The 21853-nt window shown below is 50.2% G+C and overlaps 1 protein-coding gene across 3 annotated transcripts in view; it reads right to left on the bottom strand.

Moving 5' to 3' along the window:
- The window catches only part of CSNK1D (casein kinase 1 delta), a 28067-nt gene extending 12776 nt beyond the window's left edge, over nucleotides 1-15291 (bottom strand). For 2 of the 3 annotated variants that reach the window (XM_063081300.1, XM_063081301.1), the window contains exons 1-2: nucleotides 14890-15291; nucleotides 8231-8341 (exon numbers count right to left, since the gene is read on the bottom strand). In XM_063081300.1, the coding sequence (XP_062937370.1) occupies nucleotides 8231-8341; nucleotides 14890-14965 (187 nt within the window). In that variant the 5' untranslated portion in view covers nucleotides 14966-15291. Of the gene's footprint in view, nucleotides 1-8230; nucleotides 8342-9327; nucleotides 9574-14889 lie in introns of all 3 variants that reach the window. The other variant, XM_063081302.1, reaches the window with a different exon arrangement.
- Nucleotides 15292-21853: the final 6562 nt, after the last annotated feature.

The following is a 21853-nucleotide window of genomic DNA, read 5'->3' on the forward strand; positions in this document are numbered from 1 at the left end:
CAACGCAGAGAACCAGCAGGTGCAGAACCCCAAACAAGGGAAGAATTTAAAGATGCCTTCAAGATATCAGATCTAAGGCAGGCTGGATAGCTCACTTGGTTACAGTGTGGTGCTGGTAACACCAAGGTCCAGGGTTCGGATGCCCATACTGGCCGGCAGCCAAAACAAAAACAAAATATATCAGATCTGAAAATATAAATCAACCCTAAAACGACAAACATTCCACTTTTGGAAAAATGGGCAAACGACCTGGACACTTCATCTGAGAACACACACAAAGAGGCAACAGTCGTAAGATGCTCAGGGAAATTATAGACACTCACACGGACTTGTACAAGAACGTACAGAGCAGCCTTATTCCAAAGAGTCAAGACTCAAATGCCACCGAAACAAACGCACTTCTCACAATGCTGTCCCCCAAAATATGCTCTTTAGTTGTATAATTTCTCCTAAACCCTTTTCGGTATGTTTCACAGCACTGGATCCTAACTATACATCTGGTTCTACATACGGCTTTGTGAATTATTTGGATGAACCTTTTATGTCCTTCTATGGCAAGACAAATTTTTAGTTTAGCCTTATAGCAAGTTTTGACACCAACAGGTAAATCCCCTTCATTTAAAAAGTTGTTTCATTATATAAATAAAGATGGTATTTGACACTTTCAGGAGAACGAACATAACACCAAAGTTATAATATAAAGCACAATCTAATGGAAGCCTGGAACCCACCACCCTGCACAAGACCCTAGAACATTCCCAACAGTAGCACCTACCTCCCACCACATGCTCTCTCATCCTGTGCTCCCCAGACGACCTCTGTCAAAAGCTTGCCGTTTCCTGCTTGTAGGAAATAAGCGTGCATGCTGCATCACGTCCCACTCACAGAACACGAGGGCACTTCGACAAGTTCGAGGAAAACAAACTTAGAAGATATCATGGATCTTTCCGTGAACTTTCTGAAGTGCCCTGGTACACCCGTCTTTCCTCCTGTCATCCAGATGGTTCAGGTTCACTTTTCCTCATATAAACGGTGCTGTTAAGTACATCCTTATACACATCCACTGTGAAAGTTCTTATACACATGACACTCTTTTTCATTTTTTCTTCTTCTTCCAGGTATATAACAAGAAACACAGTTGCTGAGTCGTAGGGTACAAATTACTTGACTACACAAGATGTACAAGATGATGTCAAATTGATTTCAAATTGGATAAATCAATTTACATGGCCACCAGCCACGGATGACGTCCTGCTAGTGCGCATCCTCCTCTCTAACGCCTGGACTGTCGCTCTTAATCTTTATCCATCTAGTGAGTATAAAACGGTATCTCACTGAATGCTTAAATTTGGATCTCTTCATGTATTTATTGGCTACACATGTTTCTGCTCTGAAATGCCTGTGCGTGTTTTTTGTGAATTTTTCTATCAGGGCATCTTTTTCCTATTTATAGTGGTTCTTTATAGATTCTGGATACTAAACTATTGTTGGTTTTATGTGAAGTTTCTCTTGGTCAATAGCATGTTTTAAATTTTCTTTTGGAATTTTTTGATGAAAAGAGGTGCCTTAATTTTTACGAAGATGGATGTATTAATCTTTACCTTCATGAGTAACGCTTTCATCAGTATCTTATATTAAGAAATCATCTCTGATCTCAGAGTTAGGAAGAAATGCTATTATTTCCTCTAAAAGTGTAAAAGTTATCTCTAGGTTGGGATTCTAAGGGGGAAAAAGGTTTAAAAATTACTTCTATTTCCAGCAAAAATGGAGTAATAGGAACACAATTCACCCTCATACCTGAAAACCAAGAAAACAAAACATAAAACGTGAAAGGATGGTTTATAAGACACTGGACATCTGCAAATGACACTGATGACTGGAAGACAGGCAGCAGCCAGTTCAAGTGAGCCCCCCAACGCCCACCTCACCACCACATTACCACAGAAGCAAGGACGGAACAGGTCAATGTACATAACTTCATCCCACCACAATGCTGAGGAAGAACCTGAGGAATGTACGAATACCCAAAACCAAGAAGGTAAAATTCTCAATGTGTGGCATCCAGATATTACCAGCCACGCAGAAAAGCAGAAAACACAACCGACAGTGAGAAGTCAACCAATTGCAACTGACACAGAAGTCACAATCAACACAGAAGGGCACAGAAAGCTTTTTATAAATTATAACTGAATTCCATGTCAAAAAAGTTAAAGGCACGGGAGATATAAAAAAGACCCAGATCTAACATCTAGAGATGAAAACTACAATGTCTGAGATGAAAAATACACTGAGTGGAATTAGTAACAGATCAGACATTGCAGAAGACGTGTAAATGTGGTGTAGCAATAGGAACAAAAAGCAAACAGAAGCAGCAAACAAGAACCTCAGTGAGCTGTGTGTGGGACAACTCCAAGCACCCAACATCAGTGTAACGGGAACCCCCGAAGGAGAAGAAAGAGAAAGGAGAAGGGGGCACAAGCCACATTGCAAGGTACAGCTCACTGGACCCCAAGCATAGGAAAATTACAGACACACAGTAATCAAACTGCTCACAACAAACGATAATCCCCAGCAGCCTGAACTACGGGCGTGTTCAAGGAAGTCCTTCACGCAGAGGAAAATAACGCCAGGGGGAAATCTAGACCTATATGAAGGACGGAAAGGACCGGAAATAAAAACAGCCTGCAGAGGTGGCAATCTTCTGTGGAGCTTAACTGTCTCTTCTTACGTGTCTGTGTGTGTGTGTGTGTTAAGGAATCATAAACTCTTCTCTCTGTATATATACTCTCTTTACATATGCAGTATTATGGATCCATGAAGTCTCTCTCCCCCTCAAATGTTATAATCCATTCCTGTCATTACAGGTGGCCTTCCGTATCTGTGGGCTCTGCATCTGTGGATTAATGATATTAGGAAAAAACTGTGCTGTACTGAACATGTACAGACTTTTTCCCTTGTCATTATTTCCTAAACAATATGACATAACAACTACTTATGCTGTATTAGGTATTGTAAATGCCCTAGAGATAATCTGAAATACACGGAGGGTGTGTGGGGGCTATATGCAAACACCATGCCATTTTACATCAGGCACTTGACATTCACAGATTTTGGGATCCATGGGAAGCCCTGGAACCAACCTCCCACAGACGACACATTTTGAAGTTTTAATCATCCCAAATTTGGCCAACAGACACCCTTCCACTCACTCCTGTGCCCTCTCGACATCTGGGTGCTCTTCCCTTCCAGATTCACCTTCTCTCTTCTGGTCCCCGTCCAGAACCAGCCATTTCTTCCGGAGTGTTTTCATTACTCTTGGCTCTCCACTCCTCGCTGTGAATTCTAGAGTCATCTTGTCAACGTAAGGAAATTCTGCTCCATTTTGACTGGAATCTTTCTGAATGTTAAGAGCAAGTCTTGAGTCTCCCTTGCCATGAACAAAGAATGTCTCTACTTAGGTAAGGCTTCCTTGAAGTCCTCCAATAAAGTTTGTTAATTTTCTGCACACAGGCCTTGCCTGTCATAAGATTTATTCCAAGATAGGTTTCTTTTTGCTACTGTAAATGGCATTTTAAAAATTATATTTTGTAACTGATTCTTGGTGGTATAATAAAATGAATTGATTTTATAGTTTGAGCTTAAGCTATCTAGCTGAAATATCTAATTTGTTCTGTGTTTCCTACATAGGAAGTTGCATTACCTGCAAATAACAGTTTTATTCCTTCCTTTTCCATCCTTATTCTTTGACGCCACTCACCCAACCTTCTGTGCTGGCTAGGGTCTCCAATGCCATGTTGAGAAGAAAGGACCACGACAAGGCTGAAGATGACATGGATCAAACAGGAACTCTCATGCACTGCAGGCAGGAAAATAAGTCTGCACAACCACCTTGGGAAATACTTTTGTGTTTATGTGCATCTGCATGAAATTCAGCATGGTCACACAGAACTGGACATTTGCACTCCGTGAAGCTGCCATGCCACTCTCAGGTGTGGGTGCAAGCAGGTGTGCACCAGAACCTGTGGACACACATGTTCACAGAAGCACGGTCCCAAAGAACAAAAGGTAGAAACAACCCATGGCTCCTCAACCACAGGAGGAATGACATGAGTGAACCATTCTATGTGGACACGACAGACTAATACACAGCAATGAAAATCAATGAACCACATACAGCTGTGTCAGCACGGAAGCGTCTCAGGAATGTGTCGGGTCCATAGAAAAGTCACGAATACATACAGAATGATTGTACTGTATAATACTTAAAAGTTCTGCATGCTCAGAAGACATGCTTGGCATGGACTCACGTCCACTCAAGCCCAATGGTGCACCCTTCTTTGTCTCACCCACACGCTAGGCTAGATGAAACCCAGTTGGAGCACAGAGCTCCTGCTCACAGAGTCCTCTGGACAGAAGGGAAGGAAGCGAAGCGTTCCCTGTGGCCCGCTCCACCCTGAGCAGACCATCAGCTAACAGACTGGGAAGGAAGCCCCAGGAAGCGCTCAGCAGTGACACCGTCCATGAGAGTGCCCTTCTGGCACCAGGTGAAGAGCCTCCCCGCTATGGCCAACAGACGGCTCCAGCGAGACATGCTGCGCACCAGCAAAAGCAGCATCTGCAATGCCTGTGCTCCTGAAGTGCTGCCAGTGGTGTTTTTGCTGAAGAGGTGAGGCCATCGGGTTAGAAAGCAAAGAACTGAGTGCTGTCCGTGGCCAAGTATTCCAGTTGTGCCAGAGACCCTTTGCTGCCCTGCCCAGGCACCACTACAGTGGAAACGGGTCATGCAAACTACTATTTGCAATTCTGATACTTGATACTCCTTTCCCCACACGAGACCCAAAGATACCTAACCACACACTTGGGGATGAAAAACTGGAGGACTAGGTCAGGCACTGGCAAATGCTTCCCATTTTGATTTATGAGATGTTTCAATATAAATATGGGGACTCAGCAATAAAAATTTTTTATGAAGTTTTCAGCAATTTGACCTTAAAATAATTATAAATAAAACTGCCAAATGTTTCCAGACAATGTCATTATTTAGACTCTGAAAAGCATAAGTTTCTCGTGGGGTGACAGAGAAACAAAACCTTAAGAACAAAAATGGACGAGCAAGGGCCTGGTGGAGATGGACTTGGGGCTGGGTGGGTACACAGACTGCACAGGGTTGTGTTCCCTCGAGTGGGGTGAGGGGGCCAGGGGTGCCCACTGGAATGTTCTCAATACCTTACATATTACACGTTCTTTGTTATTGTAAAATATTTCATAATAAAAAGATAATGGCAGGCAGTCACCTGTTCCCAGCTGCAGAGCCTCATTCATGGCCCGGATTCTACACAAAGACCACACCCTCCCCTCCCCCAAACCACACCTGCAATTTTAGCCTTGACAAAAGCAGTGGTGCACTAAATACATGTTCTCTGCTGAGGGGTTACTGGATGAGGAAGTGGGCTAAAGCTACTTTTTTGGGATATTAGGATTGGAAGGAACAGTTAATACAGTCTCTAGGTTTTGTCTGGCAGCTGGCTGGTACAGGGATTGAACCCTGGATCTTGGTGTTATCAGCTCCACGTTATAACCAACTGAGCTAACTGGCCAATCCACTCAATTTTGAGGAAAATGTGGTGTTTATCCAAGTCTTTCACCTACATAGCTAATTTTAATTTACTGTATTTCTGCTATTTCAGGTTTTTCATCTACTGTCCCAACCAGATCCTAGACAGGTGGAAGCATCTGGGGCACATTCCTGACAGCTAGGTGCTACGAGGGCAGCCACCAACCCTGTCCCTGTGAGCAGACAGCTGCTGGGCAGCAGTGGCCAAGGGGCTAGAAAGCTCAAGTACAAGTCTGCATCTTGGAAAGTTACATAGCTGTCTGTGCCTGTTTCCTCATTCATAACACAAGGCTAAAGACACTGTACCCACTGCACAGGTGAATGTTTGATGAATGTGTTTTTTTTAATGCTGACTACACCCTTAAGCATCTGTGATTGAGTGCAGCAGCTCTCTCTAGCCAGGCACAGCAACCCCGCCAGCATCTGGAAGTTTCCTGGATGAATCCTGCACTGCGATAAGCTACAGAGAATGGAATAAAGCCACTCAGCTTTGAGCTTTCTCCTACAAGGCAGCCTGTACCAATCAAATGTAAGCAAGATCAGAACTCAGCACCACTGCTTGGCTCTTACATGAAAGAAAGAAAAACCACAATGGGAGGTGCTTGCTGCCCCTTTCAGAAGAAACAGAACAATCCACCTGCAGGACAGAGGCTGCAAGAGGCTGGACAGCAGCAAAACTTGGGGGTTTCTAGGCAAAGTGGATTCTTCCATCCTGTATCTATGGATGGATCCTCAGTTTAGTCTCAGAATGAGTTCAATGATCACTACCAGAATTATGCACTCTGCGTTCCCGGACGTAATTCCTCTTCTAAAATACAGATCTTTAGATCTTTAAGTATCCTCCAAGTATGCATTTAAAACAGGAGTAAAACCTGACCTATGTGTGGGGAATGGCCAGAGATGTGGCTCTGCACTGAAAGTACAGATGGAAGAAAGTCCATTTCTGGAATTCTGTTTGATTTCCAGGATCCTACAAAAGGGACTTGCGCAGGAACAAGAGAGACAGTGGTTCTCCCAATCTAAGTGAGGGTCCAAGGGGAAGCAACTTTGTCCCTGAGGGCATCTGCCACCGTCCAAAGAAATTTTTGATCGTCACAACTGAGGAGGAAAGGTGCTCCTGGCACCTGGGATGCCGTTCCACATCCTACAGTGCAGAATGGCCCCACAAATGGCAGTAGTGCCGAGGTCAAGAAAGCCTGTTCTGCACCGAATATACTCTTCTTTGCTCAGTGCTGGTCTGTTTAGCCAGAGCCCATCCTGGATTTCTAGTGGAGTGTTTTTCTTCCCTCTGCCTTTGGCACACTCCGTTGCAAGTCTCTCCCTAAACCCTCACTTTTTAAAGTGTGTAGGTTTTACCCCCAACGCCTAGCACCAGCCTCCTGTCCAGCAAAGGCCACATCCTGCATCACCGTATTCTACTCCGCTTGACACAACGTTAAAAGCTATGTGGACAGTCCCCAATGCCTTGGGAAGTCTGTCCTCTACCAAAGGCCGCCAGAATGCAGACACTCGGGGCTGGGTCCCTGCTGACCTCTTCTCGGGACAAGGTAGGAGATTCTATCCCTGTGGCCTCCTCTGGTCACAGGGCCGGGGACAGACACTGGACATCCCCCTCTGTAACGTGCCCCATAGGACCATTTGTGCAGCTTTGGGGTATACCTGAGGCCAAAGATACTTTGTGTTCCCTATACCTAGAAATGCTGGTTTCTAGTTGTAGCACAAATTAAGCTGAAAAAAGATGTCACAATCAACAGTCCTCCCCCTCTGCTGACAAAAGGGCTGATAAAGGCACTGAAGACAAGCTTTCCTTCAGCAGAGTGCTGAGAAGGCTCCCCTCCCACCCTCCAACTAGGAAAGTGTCACAGGAACTCCTGACTGGAAGGGCTGTGCTTCAGGCTCTGTTCCTAAAGAGGGCTCCTACACGCAGCCGAGGCTTGGCCGCCAAAAGAGCTCCTCTGGCGAGACATGTCCTTCACGATGCTGCCATGTCTTTGTACCTTTGAAATCCCTAAATCAAACTCCTTCCTGCTCCATCAAGCCAAACTATTTTAAAGTCCAGAGAATTCTAAAAGTTAGACTCTGAGATCAGGATGTGAGCTCCACATCTGGCCCACCATCTGACACCAGGTACCGTAAGGCCCTGGGGTGATGTTTCATAGGACTAGACAGTAACTGAGCTGGGAGGAGTCACAGAGGTTGCTGAGTTTAAAACTCTGCTTTACTCAGTGAAAAACTGGAGCCTAGAAGCTATAAGCAAAGTATGTGACCAAGCAGAGGCCATACCCAGGGATCGCACATCAGGAAGGCCCTGAAGTGTGACATGCCCACCACTGAACCTCGGTGTTCACACAAACCCTTGATTTCAAAGACATTCTTACCTAACATAAAGCTAAGGAGGTGGTACTTGAGTAAAAAGCATAAGATTATGTTTCTTTCTGTTGAGGAAGGCCCTCTATATCTAGAACAGTCTCTGAACAAAGCCACCACTTGGGCAGGGCTGTGGATGGACATCCTCCTCCCTTTTCCCCCAAATAAACCAGAGGCTCTGATTTGTGATGCTTTCTCCTTTATCAAACAAAACCTGGGTTTTCTTTTTTTAACAGGCAAAAGACATACCTCCTCCCTGCATCATCTTGTAGATTTTGCTCTCGATGTGGAGCTGGGGGTGTTTGGTTTTGACACATTCAAGCTTGATGGCAACCTCTTCTCCTGCAGCTATGTCCGTACCTGGGAAAGACAGGAAACCACAAACGTTGATGTGTACCTCTGGACCCGATGTTACCATGTGCTAGAGGAACAAAAGGCACTATTTGGATTTTCCACAGAGGACCAAACAGCGGATACTCTCCTTCCACCATGAGACAGTGTCACTGGCTGACAAGTCTGTGGAAATTATCCTTATTTTCACTTTTCTAACAGAAGTGTCTGAAATGTATAGAAAAGTCTATTTGGTATTCCACGACCCACTTCCACATGCACCACTCTGGTCAGTCACCAGGGGACCTGGAAACAGGCCACTGTCCTTCCTGGTCTACACTTTCCGATCAGCCCTGTCAGCTGACCCCTGCACGCACAGGCCTGAGGCAGACTGTGGCAGAATTCCGAGGTGACTCTGTCTGTTTCTCCACGCCACCTTGATAGGCCTATGGGGGTGTGTTGAGTCTCTCTCTAGAGGGAGAGCTGGTTTTTACCAAACATCCACATACCCACAGTCCACCCAGGCCCAGCACTGAGCTTCATGCATCTGTCAAGTTGGGCAGTTCTCATGGGTTCAGTCCCCACTCGGCTGCAAGGGTCCTCTCTAGCCAACCCATCGCAGGCCCGGCAAAGAACAGGCCAAGGGCTGCCCCTCCCTTCCTGGGGACACCAGACCAGAAAAATGGATTCTGTTTCCAAAGCCCAGACCACACCACTTATGCAATGCACACATTAGGCACACAGCTTTTGTTAATCTGTGGCTATAACTGGTGACCCATCTACTAATACTGTGATAGTCAGCCTATGAATTCGGAGGCAAAATTACAGTTTTTATCTAGAAATACTCTCTCTCTGCTTTATTCCAATAAGGAACTGCAAACCTGGCAACCACTCTCCTTCCAGATTTCACACACAAATGCTCCTGAGTTCAAATCTGACCCAAAACTGGGCTCAGACCTTCCTTCACTCTCTACCACAGGATGCTCCCAAGGACAGAACAGAAGTGTAAGTCTTACGTGGTACTACCCAGTTCTCCTCTCCCTTCACAGGTTCCTTCTAAGTAGAAAACACTTTAATTCTTCCCAGTAGTGTGGTTATTTGCAAAGGAATTAACGCTGGCTCCAGCAGTCCAGAGAGAACCCTATGAGACTTCCTTCCCAGGGAGACTCTGCTGGGCAGACTGCAGTGCTGGGGAAAGCAACCTGGCTAGTTCTTGGTGACTTGGTTCTCTTGTCAGTCGACATCAGCAGGAGATCTGCCATCTGTGTCATGAGAGAGTTGTGGGTGAATGGATTGACAGCTGCAAAGGAAGCTGAGATTCCCAGATGAAAAGCAGAATAAGGTCAGCAAGCATTAGGACAGTCTGCTAAAATTCACACTTGTCCAGTCAACCCCAAGAACCACAGAGAAACAGAGTCACCTTAAGTCTGATCAGGTGGCTGCGTGACATCCACTGCTTCCAGCAAGCCTGGATCCAAAACTGGTAGCCAGTGCTACAGTTCCACAGGAATAAAACCACCATCTGATCACTGCCAATAACCATCTAGATTTAAGAACCTCATTTACCATTCAACAAAGACTCTTTGGGGCACTCAAAAGGAAGACAGATAATACATTTTGCTCTTCCTGCCTACAGCTGGGACAGTCATCCAATCACAAGAGTAACGACTTCATCATAAAACATACCGTGCAAAAGAAAGATGAGCTCTGAGCTCCTTTGAGGACCTGGACTCTGAACTGAAATCGCCCAGGCAGGAGGGGTGGTGACTCACCTCACTAGTTACGTCAGCAACTCCCTGCACCCCAAAGCAAGAGCAGCACAGCCTCTGGTGACAGCACCACTGCCCTGGCCAGTTCAGTGACAGGACAGCCCGGGGTCATGCAGTCTGCTGGACTAGCAGCCTTAAGAAGGTGGAGAACACCTCTAGCTCCACTGTTTTATAGCTGATAAAGCTAATGTGACAGTCATCCCTGCAAGTATCGATAGCACTGGGGACAAATGACCCCTGGCAACTCTAGAACACAGTATGAATCACATTCTACCACGGAGCCAAGACCATGTGCTGTGCCAGCCAACAGAGCCAGCCCTCCTGCAGGCTCAGACATAAAGGTTGTCCCAACTCTGATGACAGGCTACAAAAGAGTGGCCAGACATGGGCTCTGCCAACAGAAGTGAGAGCAGCACATACTCCGGGACCCTCCTTCAGGGACCTTGTCTGCTGGGTAGAAATAGAAAGCAAGAGAGCTTTAGCTTCTGTGCATCCTGTGGGTACCAACTTTCACAAGGCCACCAAGTTAAACTCAAATCCACCAGTCTGCAGCCCTGTCTCCCCACTGGTGACACCCCCCAGCCCCACTGGCAGTGCTGCTCAAAGTTCAGGCCTCCAACTAACATCAATCCACATGGGGACACACACAGGACAGCAAGGGAGCACTGAGGAACTGTGATGGCAATTTGGTGTTGCTGCAACATTTTTATCTATTGTACAAAAGTTTTGGTCTGCAACAGATTGGAAATTACAGAACCTGGTCCTTCACCACAGCCGAGCCTCAGAAGTACTACAAGAAGGAGAACTATTTAAAAGATACTACTGAGTTCTGAGTTCAGAACAAGTAACAGCCAACTGACAAGCAGACGTTTGCTCAGGTTGTCTGTTTACATTAAGAAAATCCCGTCACCAAAACAACCTCTACTCTCTTGCGCAGCTCAACTACCTGGGTCTGCTGTAAGAGGGTTTCCTTCACCTGACACAAATGTTAGTTTATGTTTAGACAAAGGCTAACGTTTGTCCCAGGAAAGCAAAATTACGTCCCTCAAGTTGAGCAGACAAAAGCAGATGGTGAACTTAGTGAACCTAACCCAGAGTGGGACCCTGTCCTGGGACAGGAAGATAACTCTGAATTACCAGTCTGCATGCTGGTAATTCCCATTAAGGACTGTCTTATCAACAAAGAAATAGGGAGACACCTTGGAACAGCAGGGTAAAGATGGTCTCGCAGGGCAAATGCTGGCATGGTGGCGTGGTGCAGCACCATGACTTCTCATGTGACATACTTGCGCAAAACACAAACTCCAAGGCAAGGGAAGCTGCAGTCCTCAGCGCTGCAGTGAGGGCAGACGATGCTCTCCTCTAAAGGCTGGCCAGTGCCTTGCAGCCCTACTGTGTACCGCACGCCCTGCACAGTGCTTCTCAAGAGAAGGCAGCCAGTGAGAGGAAAGATGCGAAAATTGAAAAGCTCCATTCTACCCCTCAGGCCCCCAGGCCCTGCTGCCTGCCTCTAGAAGAGATACAGCTCTGCTCATGACGACAGCGCCAGACATCCTGGCCTCCAGCCCAGCCCACCCTGCGTAGCTTCCTCCCCCAGACACCCTTGCCGTGCTAGGGCCTGGAACACACGGTCCACATTAAGAATCTTGGCTCTGTTCTCAAATGTTATCAAGTCTGTAAGTGGTACACTGCCAGCAAAAGCCAAGGACTTCTGGTTTCCACTGACTCAAAGAACCTATTGCCCCAGAGCGATGGGCCTAAGCACATGGACATTAAAACTGCGAGCACACACAGGGCTGGGAAGGCTGCTGGGGTGCTCTCCAAGGGTTGTGTGTGGGCTGCCACGCCTTCCCAGCCTGCCTTCCTGAAGGGCCTCTGGATCTGCCAGGCTGAGAATGAGGATTGAGATTGGACTTTTTGGGGTCCCACGGTAGCCCAAGTCCAGTACATATACTTTCTGAATCCTGGGCATTCAAGAAATAGTCCCAAGATACTGCTCCCTTTGAAGGGGCAATTCTGGGATGGATGTGAATGATAACCTGTCAGGGCACAGTACTGTAGCCCTTCCTCCTGGCTGTCAGCACAACAGGCCACCAGGGAAAGCAGGCCAATGCTGAGCCTTCTCTGTCCGCGAAGCACGTTGCAAACTAAAGGACAGCCTTCCCCTCCCCCCAGTTTCAAACATCTGAAAGCACAGAAGTCCCAGGTGGAAATCCAAAACCCCAATTGCCACACTCAAAACAAGGTGAACCCTACCTGGAGGAGTGGAGAGCTTTCTGAGTAACACCAAAGTGATGGAGTAGGAGCGGTGCTAACTACATTCACGCTGGAACACATATGACACACAGATTTCAAGATGAGCACCTGATTCCTCAATTTACGCCTAACTGGTTGCCCAAGCACATGCAAGAAGACTATGGTATGGATGTCTCACTGCGTCCCACTGTCTTCAGATTGGCCGTCTTTGAGTCTTAACTGTAAGTCTTCCTCAGACTCACCTTTCCAGGCTTACTCGAGCTAACACGACTATTATACATTTCATTTCTTTGACAGGGTGGCCTTAAAGGACAGAGATGCAGGCCAAGAGCCCATGCTGATGCAAAAAGATCAGTAGTGCCCAACCCCACACAAGTGACTGGAAGTGTACCCTGATGTATGGACCAATCGATTGGGCGTTCCAACCCCAGGGCACCAGAGCCACAGTCTGTCCATTTTGGAACACAGAGGAGGAAATGAGAATGGACCTCTCTGGAATCCCCAATTGTATCAAGTGCTGACTATGTGCCCAGTATGAGGTGAGGCCCAAAGGATGCAACAGTGAATAAGTAGACAGCGTCCCCCACAAAGCTTACGCTCTCCATGAGGAGAGCTTCCTCTCTGTGAGTGACTTGGTGACAAGCATACCACAACTTGCCTGAATCTACTTTCAGAGAGCACAAGGCTGTTTGGCAAGGTCTCAGACCAGAAAACAAAGTTTCAAAATATCTACTTTTTGATGCCTGCATAAGGGTGGCTAATGTGTTGGCTTTTCAGAATAGCTCCAAGATCCTGAGGTTGAAACTTTTGCCAAAATCTATTGTTCTATAAATAAGCCAAACAGCTTTCACTACCCAGCACTTTGATTTCCAAAACATTGCCGAGAGTGCCTCTGGCTGACTACTTGAATATAAATGTTTAAATAGTAAAACCCAAACATCTCTAAAGCATATTTTACTCAGCAAGCCATTAGGCAGAAGTATAGGTTCAAAGGCATCAGTATGGCATGTGACGGGGTTACCCTGTAGGTTAACCAGGCACCAAAAGTAATTATGAGGTACTCAAATGAGCCAATTCATCCTAACACTGTCAGCCCACAAGGTCCTGAATCCTCTCTCAGGTGAGGAGAGGGAAGGACGTGAGCAGAGGGGAATGCAGGCGTGACTGGAAGCATCACATGCCAAACAGAAACACCAGAGCCAGGCTGCTCAACAGAACACGTTTTCCCCCAAACTTACTTGACAACAGTCCCTTCTGCACTCATACCAGCTGCCAGGCTACAAGTTCTCAAGTTCAGGGGGTTTGGAATAATTTATGCACAATACGATTCCATTGAGAAATACAGACAAATTATTTGAAAATTCTCAACTCGAAGACTTAAGCCAGCCTTTTATTACACATGTGTATGTGCACATTCTTTCAATGTCAATATAACACAATCCAGAACATTCTAACCCCAAACCTTTTTGTCAAATCTACCTTGAGAATTTCAAGTCAAAAGGACAGCTCATGAGTATGACTTTCTACCACTCCACCTGCCCCTAATTTTGCCAACATCTTTACACCACCTGACTTTGCCCACGCTCACCTAAATTCAATTCCCGTTTATTTCTAGGTACCAATTACCACTCCAAGGCTGGAAGACGCTGAACAGACACTGCTCCGCCCTAGCTCAGGCAGCATTTTTCAAAATCTCTCTCTTCTGGACTGAGGCTGCGGCTGAAAGGGGATCATAAGGCCCCTCTAATGGGTCAGTAGAGCTACCACTGTCACTAAGGGCAGGAACAGAAAGCCTTGAGGAACCTCATTTGACTGGGACACTTCCCACCTTCACACTGCATTCACGTGGTGTGACATTTTCCCCCACGTGTGGAAGACGCAGGGGCAGCCTGCCAGGGGGCTACAGCCAGCACCAGACTGGTGCGGAGGGAAGAGCAGGCCTTTGTTTATTGCAGTAACCTTAAGGGTGGAGAATAAGCCGACACTGGCCATGCTGTCCCCAAGGCCGTCTCCCTAGTCCCAGGACCTCCCCCCACTACAAGGTCCCGCTGACCCCCAGGCCCTTCCCCCTACCCCAAGGCCCGTTGACCCCCAGACCCTCCCTGGTCTCCCCCCTACCCCAGGTCTCACTGACCCACGGGCACTGCAGATCCCAGGCCCCGTGGTCCCCAGGCCCGGCTGACCCCCAGACCCCACTGACCCCATGCCCTTCCCCCACCCCAGGCCCGGCTGACCCCCAGACCCCGCTGACCCCATGCCCTCCCCCACCGCAGGCCCGGCTGACCCCCAAACCCCGCTGACCCCATGCCCTTCCCCCACCCCAGGCCCGGCTGACCCCATGCCCTTCCCCCACCCCAGGCCCCGCTGACCCCAGGCCGCGCTCCCGAGTGGCCGTTGGTTTCCGGCCACAAGCCGGCGGCCCCAGAGCCCGCGGGCCCCCACGCCCCGCGACCGCAGACCCCCGCCACTTTCCGGAGGCCGCGCTCATCTCGGGCGGCGGCGGGACCGGGGTCCCCGATCGGCGGGGCGGGGCGCCCGTGGGGGGCGCCTCACCGAGATAGATGTCTCCGAAGGAGCCGCTGCCGATCTTCCGGCCCAGCCGGTACCTGTTCCCGACCCTCAACTCCATGGCGGCGCGACCCGGCTCACTCCTGCGCTCCCGGCCGCTTCCTGGGTCTGAGCTCCGGGAGGCGGCGCCGCGGCTGCCGCTACTGCGGGTCCGACTGCCGGCTCCGCCCCCCTCACGGCCCCGCTTTCACCATCGCTTTCCGGCCGCCCCGCCGCTCCCAGCGCCTCAATACCGGGCGGATGGGACAGTCCGGTTGCCACCGCCCCTGCTCCGGCCCCCGCCGGCCCCTCTCGCCCTCTCTCCGCCGCGGATGGACTCGGATCTTCCGGGCCTAAATCCCCCTTCGGCCGCCTAAAGGAGCAGCCGCCATCGCGCTGTGACGCCACTTCCCCTAGCAACCTGGAGGGGCGGGGCCGCGGCGCTCGGGGGCGGGGCCGCGGCGCTCGGGGGCGGGGCGAGCGCACTCTGGCTTCCCTGCACCCCGCTCCTGCATCGCCCGTCCTGCTTCCTCCCGCGTTTGTCCCGCGGCCCTGGGACCGCAGGTCGTCTGGCCCTTCCTGCAGGCAGTCTCCACGTGCTCGCGCTGGGGCTTTTCGTTTTCCCCGAAGGTGTCGGAGAAGCCGGCGCGAGAGGCCCCCAGGAGGTGCCCTTTGCGGGAGGGTGATGGGGGGCTGGGGCGCCCAGAGTGGGTGACATAGGCCGGGCTCCGGGGACACCTGTATGCCCGGGACTCCTGAGCAGTCCCCCTTACAGGAGCCGCCAGTTCCTGGGCGTGGAGCACAGCAGGACATCAATTCCACGTCTCTCCGCTTCCCAGTCTTTCCACCCCTCAGCCTCAGTAGTGCAGCCCCTGCCCCCAAACAGCTGGGAGACTGGGGAGCCAGGCATCAGTTCCTGAGCATTATGTAGCAGCGCCTGGAGACAGGAGATGCAAACTGCGATCTGTCACTAATGAGTGGTGGGCAGTGGGGAACTGCCCAGTTCCTCAGTCTAAGGGGGTCTGGGGGGGGGGGGATCTTGCCAAATTAGTAAAAATAATCTTCTTGGAAGAATTTGCTGGTGGCTTTGCTGTTGATGAACTGCACCCTACCCTCCTGCCAGAGAAAACCACGCATGCAAACTGAACAGAGGGGCCTGGTACCCACTCCCTGGATAGCTGGATCGACTGCTCCCTTAGCAGCCCCCTGCTGATCATGGCCGGCAGCTTCTTCTTGGGACCTCGGGGCCCTCTCTTGACAAGGAAGCTGCAGCATTTGGGGGGCCCCAGACCCCAGGCCCCAGGGTTTTGCCTGTGTATTCTCGTATTGGTCAGAATAATCACCGGACAGAGGAACGAAAGTCCTTCTTGTGTTGTATTCAGTGGCCCAGATGAGGCAGAGGCCCAGTGCAGAGCCACTCACCAGGGACCTGAACCAGGGCTCTCGGCACTGTGCTTCTGGCACCATACTGCAGAGGCATGCCCCAGGGTCACAGTAGTCCCCTGTGTGTGCCTCAGTTTCCCATTGTGTAGCACCCTGCAGCACCAGGGCTTGCAGAGGCTGTGCTCCCCACTTCTGGCCTCTACAGTGGGGGGAGGAATCCTCTGTGCTCACATGCTCCTCTGAGTGTGCTCTGCCATCTGCTCCTGCAACCTTGAGAAGGGGCCAAACACCAGTGCCCCCCAGGCACTCCTTGTACAATGTCAGCACAAGGCCCATGCAGGCGCTTGGCAAACATCCCGTGTTCTTCTTGTTGGGAATGGTCTTGTCAGTCTCCCAGTTTACACCGGCCCCAAGTGACACCTGCACCTGCGCCTGGCACATAGTAGGCACTCAGTAAACATTGGCTTCATGAATGATTTACGGGGTGGATGCCTAGTTCAAGGTGAGTGCTAAGACCAGGCCAGCACCAAACAAAACTGACAGGTGCAGACCCTGCCTTCAGAGGCGGGGGTAGCCTTCTTGAAGCAAGGCTTTGCTGCCCTGCTCCCAGGCTCATACTTCCCGGCAAGGGTGCTGGCCTGGGCCTTTTCCTCCCTCAAAACTCACTCATGCCCAGGACTCCCCAGGTGTGTCCCAGACTGGGCTGTGGCCCCCTCTGCTCCTGCCTGAGGTCTTTTTATTTTAATCCAAAACCCCAGTAGAAGCAAAGTCTCCCAAGAAGACAAGGCATGGCCCCTGCTGGAGAATGGGGGGCTGGGGGCTTCCAGGCTGGACTTGGGGCACAGATTCTCGCATGTCCCTGCTGTACACAGCTTCCCTCCATCCACTGGGCTTCACTGCCAGGGTCCTGTGTGTCTGCTGACCCATTCCCACCCCACCTGATACTTTGTGGTTTTAATGGACTTCCAAATACAGCTGAGTCCCCTCAGCTTTAACCCAAACTCCCTCTGACCTCCTGGGCAGGTGAGTCAGGTCCCAAGTGAAGAAGCCCTGCTAGGAGAGGGGACGTCCAGCCTGCCCTCTGTCCCCCTGAACCCTCAGCAGAGGCAGAGCTGAAGAGCAGACTGAGAACACTGTCCTTGTGGCGTGGAGGGCTTCTCTTGTGATCTGCTGCGTGAATGTGTGTGCATGTGCATGTGCATGTACGTATGCAGCTTTATGGAAACACAGCTCATACTGCACGCTGCTCACCATTTAACGTGTACAATTCAGTGTGTTTTTAGTGCATTCACAGAGGTAGGCAACCATGGCCACAGTCGGCTTTGTACTTTATCACCCCAAAAAGAAGGTGGTACCCTACACTGCCCTGCATCCGGGTGAACGAAGTTGTTGTCCCTCACCCACTGGCGCGGCTGGCAAGGTCTCTGAGGCCAGGCCAGGGCTAGTTTCAGGCTGCAGAGCTCCATATTTTCTATTCGGTCCTCAAAACTCACAGCACCGTCCCCCAAGAGCACACATGCCTTCCTCTTCCCATCCCTGCTTCACGGTTCTAATCAAGCAAGTGGTAGGTTACCCCAGGCTCCAGAAACAGGGGGAGGGATGTGTGTGCGTGCGTGTGTCCTCAGAAGGACACACGGGAACCCGACCTGAGACTGGATGCAGGGAGGGAGTCTCTCGGGGGCCCTCACTGCTGTCTCTCGGGGCGGCCCTGCACCTCTCGGCCACCCAGCTGCCTTCTTCCTCCACTGGCTGGTGTGTTCTGGGTTCTAGTAGCTTCTGCTTGCTACTGGTCAAGTGTGTCCCCCAAAAGTTCACGTATTGGAAACTGGCTCCCATTGTAACAGTATTAAGAGGGTAGGAAATCCAACTGTGGTATTTGAAAGGTGGGGCCTTTAAGAGGCGATTAGATGGTGAGGACTGTGCCCTTGTGAATGGATTGATCCATTCATGGGTAACGGGCGTGGTTCTGGTGGCTTTAAAAGGAGCGAGTGAGGCCTTTGCTCAGTGCATTTGCTATGTGACACCCTGGTCACCATGGAAACCTGTAGAGTCCCCACCAGGAAGAAGGCCCTCACCAGATGTGTCTTCTGGACCATGGACTTCCCAGCCTCTGAAACGGTAAGAATAAATGTTATTTCTTCATAAATTACCCAGTTTCAGGTGTTCTGTTATAAGCAAAGAAATGGACTAACACAGTGCCCTTCAGGGCTTTCCTGACCTCCGTATGGTGCATGTGTTCAGCTTCCTAAGAGATGGTAACTTGCTGGTTGGCCAGTTCTTTTTCTGCCTCAGGTCACAGGTCACAGGTCACTGGCAAGCCCAAGGATGCCACCCTAGAGCCAGTTAAGGTTTGGGTGGGGAGAACAGGGCCATTTGCATAATTGTAACAACCTGTGGCTTCCTCTTGGCTGGAGCCTGGGGCATCCCAGGGTCACTGAGAGGGGCTTTGTGCCTGGCTCATAGCCGGAGAGAAGGCCACGCCAGCTGCAGCCCACCCCATCCGGCTCCCCACGGGGCACTCAAAGGTCAGCAATCTCTTCTTTCCTCTCCTAAAACCCACTGAAAAACCACAGGCATGCTCATGTGCATTGTTCCCTTAGAAATCATTGCGAGACGCAGAGACTGGGCCCAGAGAAGCTATATGTTTAAAATCTCTAGATTTTCCATGGCAGCTCCAATTTCAAATATTGTGTATGATTTTAACAAAAGCCAGCAAAAACAGGGGTTCAAGAGAGTATGGAAGAGCCAAAAGGTGGAAGCAGTCCACACACTGGAATATTATTTAGTCATAAAAAGGAAGGAAATCCTGTCATGGAGGAACTGGAGGACATTATGCCAAGCAAAATAAGCTGGTCACAGAAAGACAGATAATGTAGATTCCATCGACACGAGGCACCCAGAGTCATCAGATTCATTGAGACAGGAAGTAGAAAGGTGTGCCAGGGGCTGGGGCTGGGGAACTGGGGAGCTGGTGTTTACTGGGGACAGAGTTCCAATCTGGGAAGGTGGAAAGTTCCGGAGACGGATGCTGGTGATGGTGGCGCAGTGATGTGAATGTGCCTCCTGCTGCTGAACTGTGCACTTAAAAATGATTAACACGGTGAGTTTTATGTCATGTGTGTTTTACCACAAATTTGAAAAACATAGGGAAAGAGAGAGAGGACGGGAGGAGAGGAGTGGAGAAGCTGGAGCAGGCAGCTGCCCATCCTGAAAGGTTCAGCAGGAGGTGCCTTCTGTGCCCGAGGAGCCTCGCCTCCCCTTACCCTCCGCTGTTGCTCACCTGGCCGGCGGCTCTTCCTCCCTCCTGCCCTGGGTGGCCCCTCTCGGCTGGTCCTCCATGGCTTGCTTGCTTTGCTTGCCCATGGTGCCGAGGCCTTCACCCAGTTGCAGCAGGTGCTGTGCCCATCTGCCTGGTTCTTGCACATTTCTTTGTGTCTTGACTCTACAAGCTGGGCACACGGTGATGTAGGGTTGCTGGAAGGTGTGGCTGGCACAAGTCAAGCACATGCCAGTGGCCCACAGGCGGGGTGGTCATCCAGGCTCCTCCACTACCAGCCACAGCCCCAACAAACTTACAAAGGAAGAGGACAGCGGGCCCCGGAGCCCAGGGGTCAGAGAGAGGACAAAGCAGCGGTCGTGCTCATTGAGTAATACCACTGATATGGTTTGGGTATGTTTGTCCCCCAAAGCTCATGCTGAAGATGTAACCCCACTGTGACAGTATAAAGAGAGTGGGAAATCCTAGAATGGTAATTGAAAGGTGGAGCCTTGAAGAGGCGATTAGATGATGAGGTCCATGCGCCAGTGAATGGATTAATCCATCGATGGTTTAATGGTGGTCATGGGAGTGGTTCTGAGGGTTTTAAAGGAGAGCATGTGAGAAGTTCTCTTGCTCCTGCCATTTCACCATGTGATACCTTGTGTCGCTGTAGAGTCACCACCAAGAACAAGGCCCTCACCAGATGTGTTCTCTGGACTTTGGACTTCCCAGCCTCCAAAACTGTGAGCAGTAAATATTGTTTCTTTACAAATTACCCAGTTTCGGGTATAAGCAACAGAAATGGACGAACACAACTACCTCCACTGAGAAAGCAGACAGGATGGGACACAGGCATGGTGCAGAGAAGACTTCCTGCACCTATGACGCCTGGCTTGTGAGCTAGAAAAGGTCAGCAGGGGAACTAACACCAAGGATGGTCATTGATGAGGAACACCGTCCATCACAGCAGAAAAAGGTGAAAAGATGCAAATGACAAGGAGAAAGATGGGAGACTCAGACGACAGCAGTGAAGAGAAGAGCCTGTGAGTGGGTCGGTGAGTTTCACACGGGGCAGAGTGGTGGTGGGTGAGGGCAGGTGGCATCATTGACAGTAGCAGGACATTGCTCAGAGCTGAGGAGAGGTCCAGGCCTGCAGATGGAGAGGCCGCTGAGCTCCTGGCAGGATGTGCAAACAGCCCACACCGAGGCCCATCCTGACAGCACTCCTAACTCAGGAGGCAAAGAGGAAAATTTTCATTTAGCAAGAAGCTGCTCTGGTCTGGATGTGTCCCCAACATTCACGTGTTGGAAACTTAACTCCCAATGCGTGTGTTGGGAGGTGGGGCCTTTTGGGAGGTATTTGGGTCATGAATGGATGAATGCCCTTATAAAAGAGCCTGAGGGGGAGATTGGTTCCTTTTTTCCCCTTCTGTCCCTTCCGCCATGTGAGGACACAGTGTTTGACTTCTTGGAGGATGCAGCAACTAGGGACCATCTTGGAAGGAGAGACAGAGCCCTCACCAGACACCAAACCCATGGGCACTTTGATTCTGGACTTCCCAGGCTCCAGAACTGTGAGAAAGAAATTTATATTCTTAATAAATTACCCACTGTATGGCATTTTGTTATAGCAGCACAAACGGACTATGACAGTCTCCTTACACGTAACTGGAAGGCTGCAGAGACTACAGATGAACATCTTCAACAGCTGAGATGGCTCCCAGGACTCCTGTGCCTGGCACAGAGACCATCCACCTGGCGGGCAAAGAAAGGCACCTGTGGGTACGTGAGGATTCAGAGTCTAAACCCTGAGCCCAGCCAGGAAGGGCCCAGAAAGGCCTCCTAGTGAACAAGGGGGGCCAGAAGCCAGGTCTGCAGTCAGGGAGGTGGCGGGAGGGCAGCAGCGGAGAGCAGCCCCTGGCAGCACTGTGTGTGTGTGTGTGTGCATACGTGTGCACGTGCATGTGTGTGCATGCACTCATGTGTATGTTCGTTGCACAGGTGCCCACAGCTTTGTGAAGTGCCCTTGCAGCGTGCATGTGCGTGTGCCCACAGGCATGTTGAGGTCTAGTGGAGGGTAGGTGACGGCCACCTCTCTGGAACTGGGCAAAGCAAGCGTGAGACAGAGGCTCTGGCCGTGGAAAGGGCAGCTTCAGGGAATTCCACCCGCAGGCGGGCACTGGAAACCCGGAGCTGGGGGCAGGGGAGTGGATGCCTCCCCCGGGTCTCATCAGAGGGGAAGAGGGACAGAGGGGTTCGGGGCGTCCCAAGACTTCACCTCCTGGGGCTGGAGGTGAGAGGACCGAGCAGAGCAGAGGGTGGGAAAAC

This window comes from Cynocephalus volans, chromosome 16 (assembly GCF_027409185.1).
Source record: "Cynocephalus volans isolate mCynVol1 chromosome 16, mCynVol1.pri, whole genome shotgun sequence".
Taxonomy (NCBI): domain Eukaryota; kingdom Metazoa; phylum Chordata; class Mammalia; order Dermoptera; family Cynocephalidae; genus Cynocephalus; species Cynocephalus volans.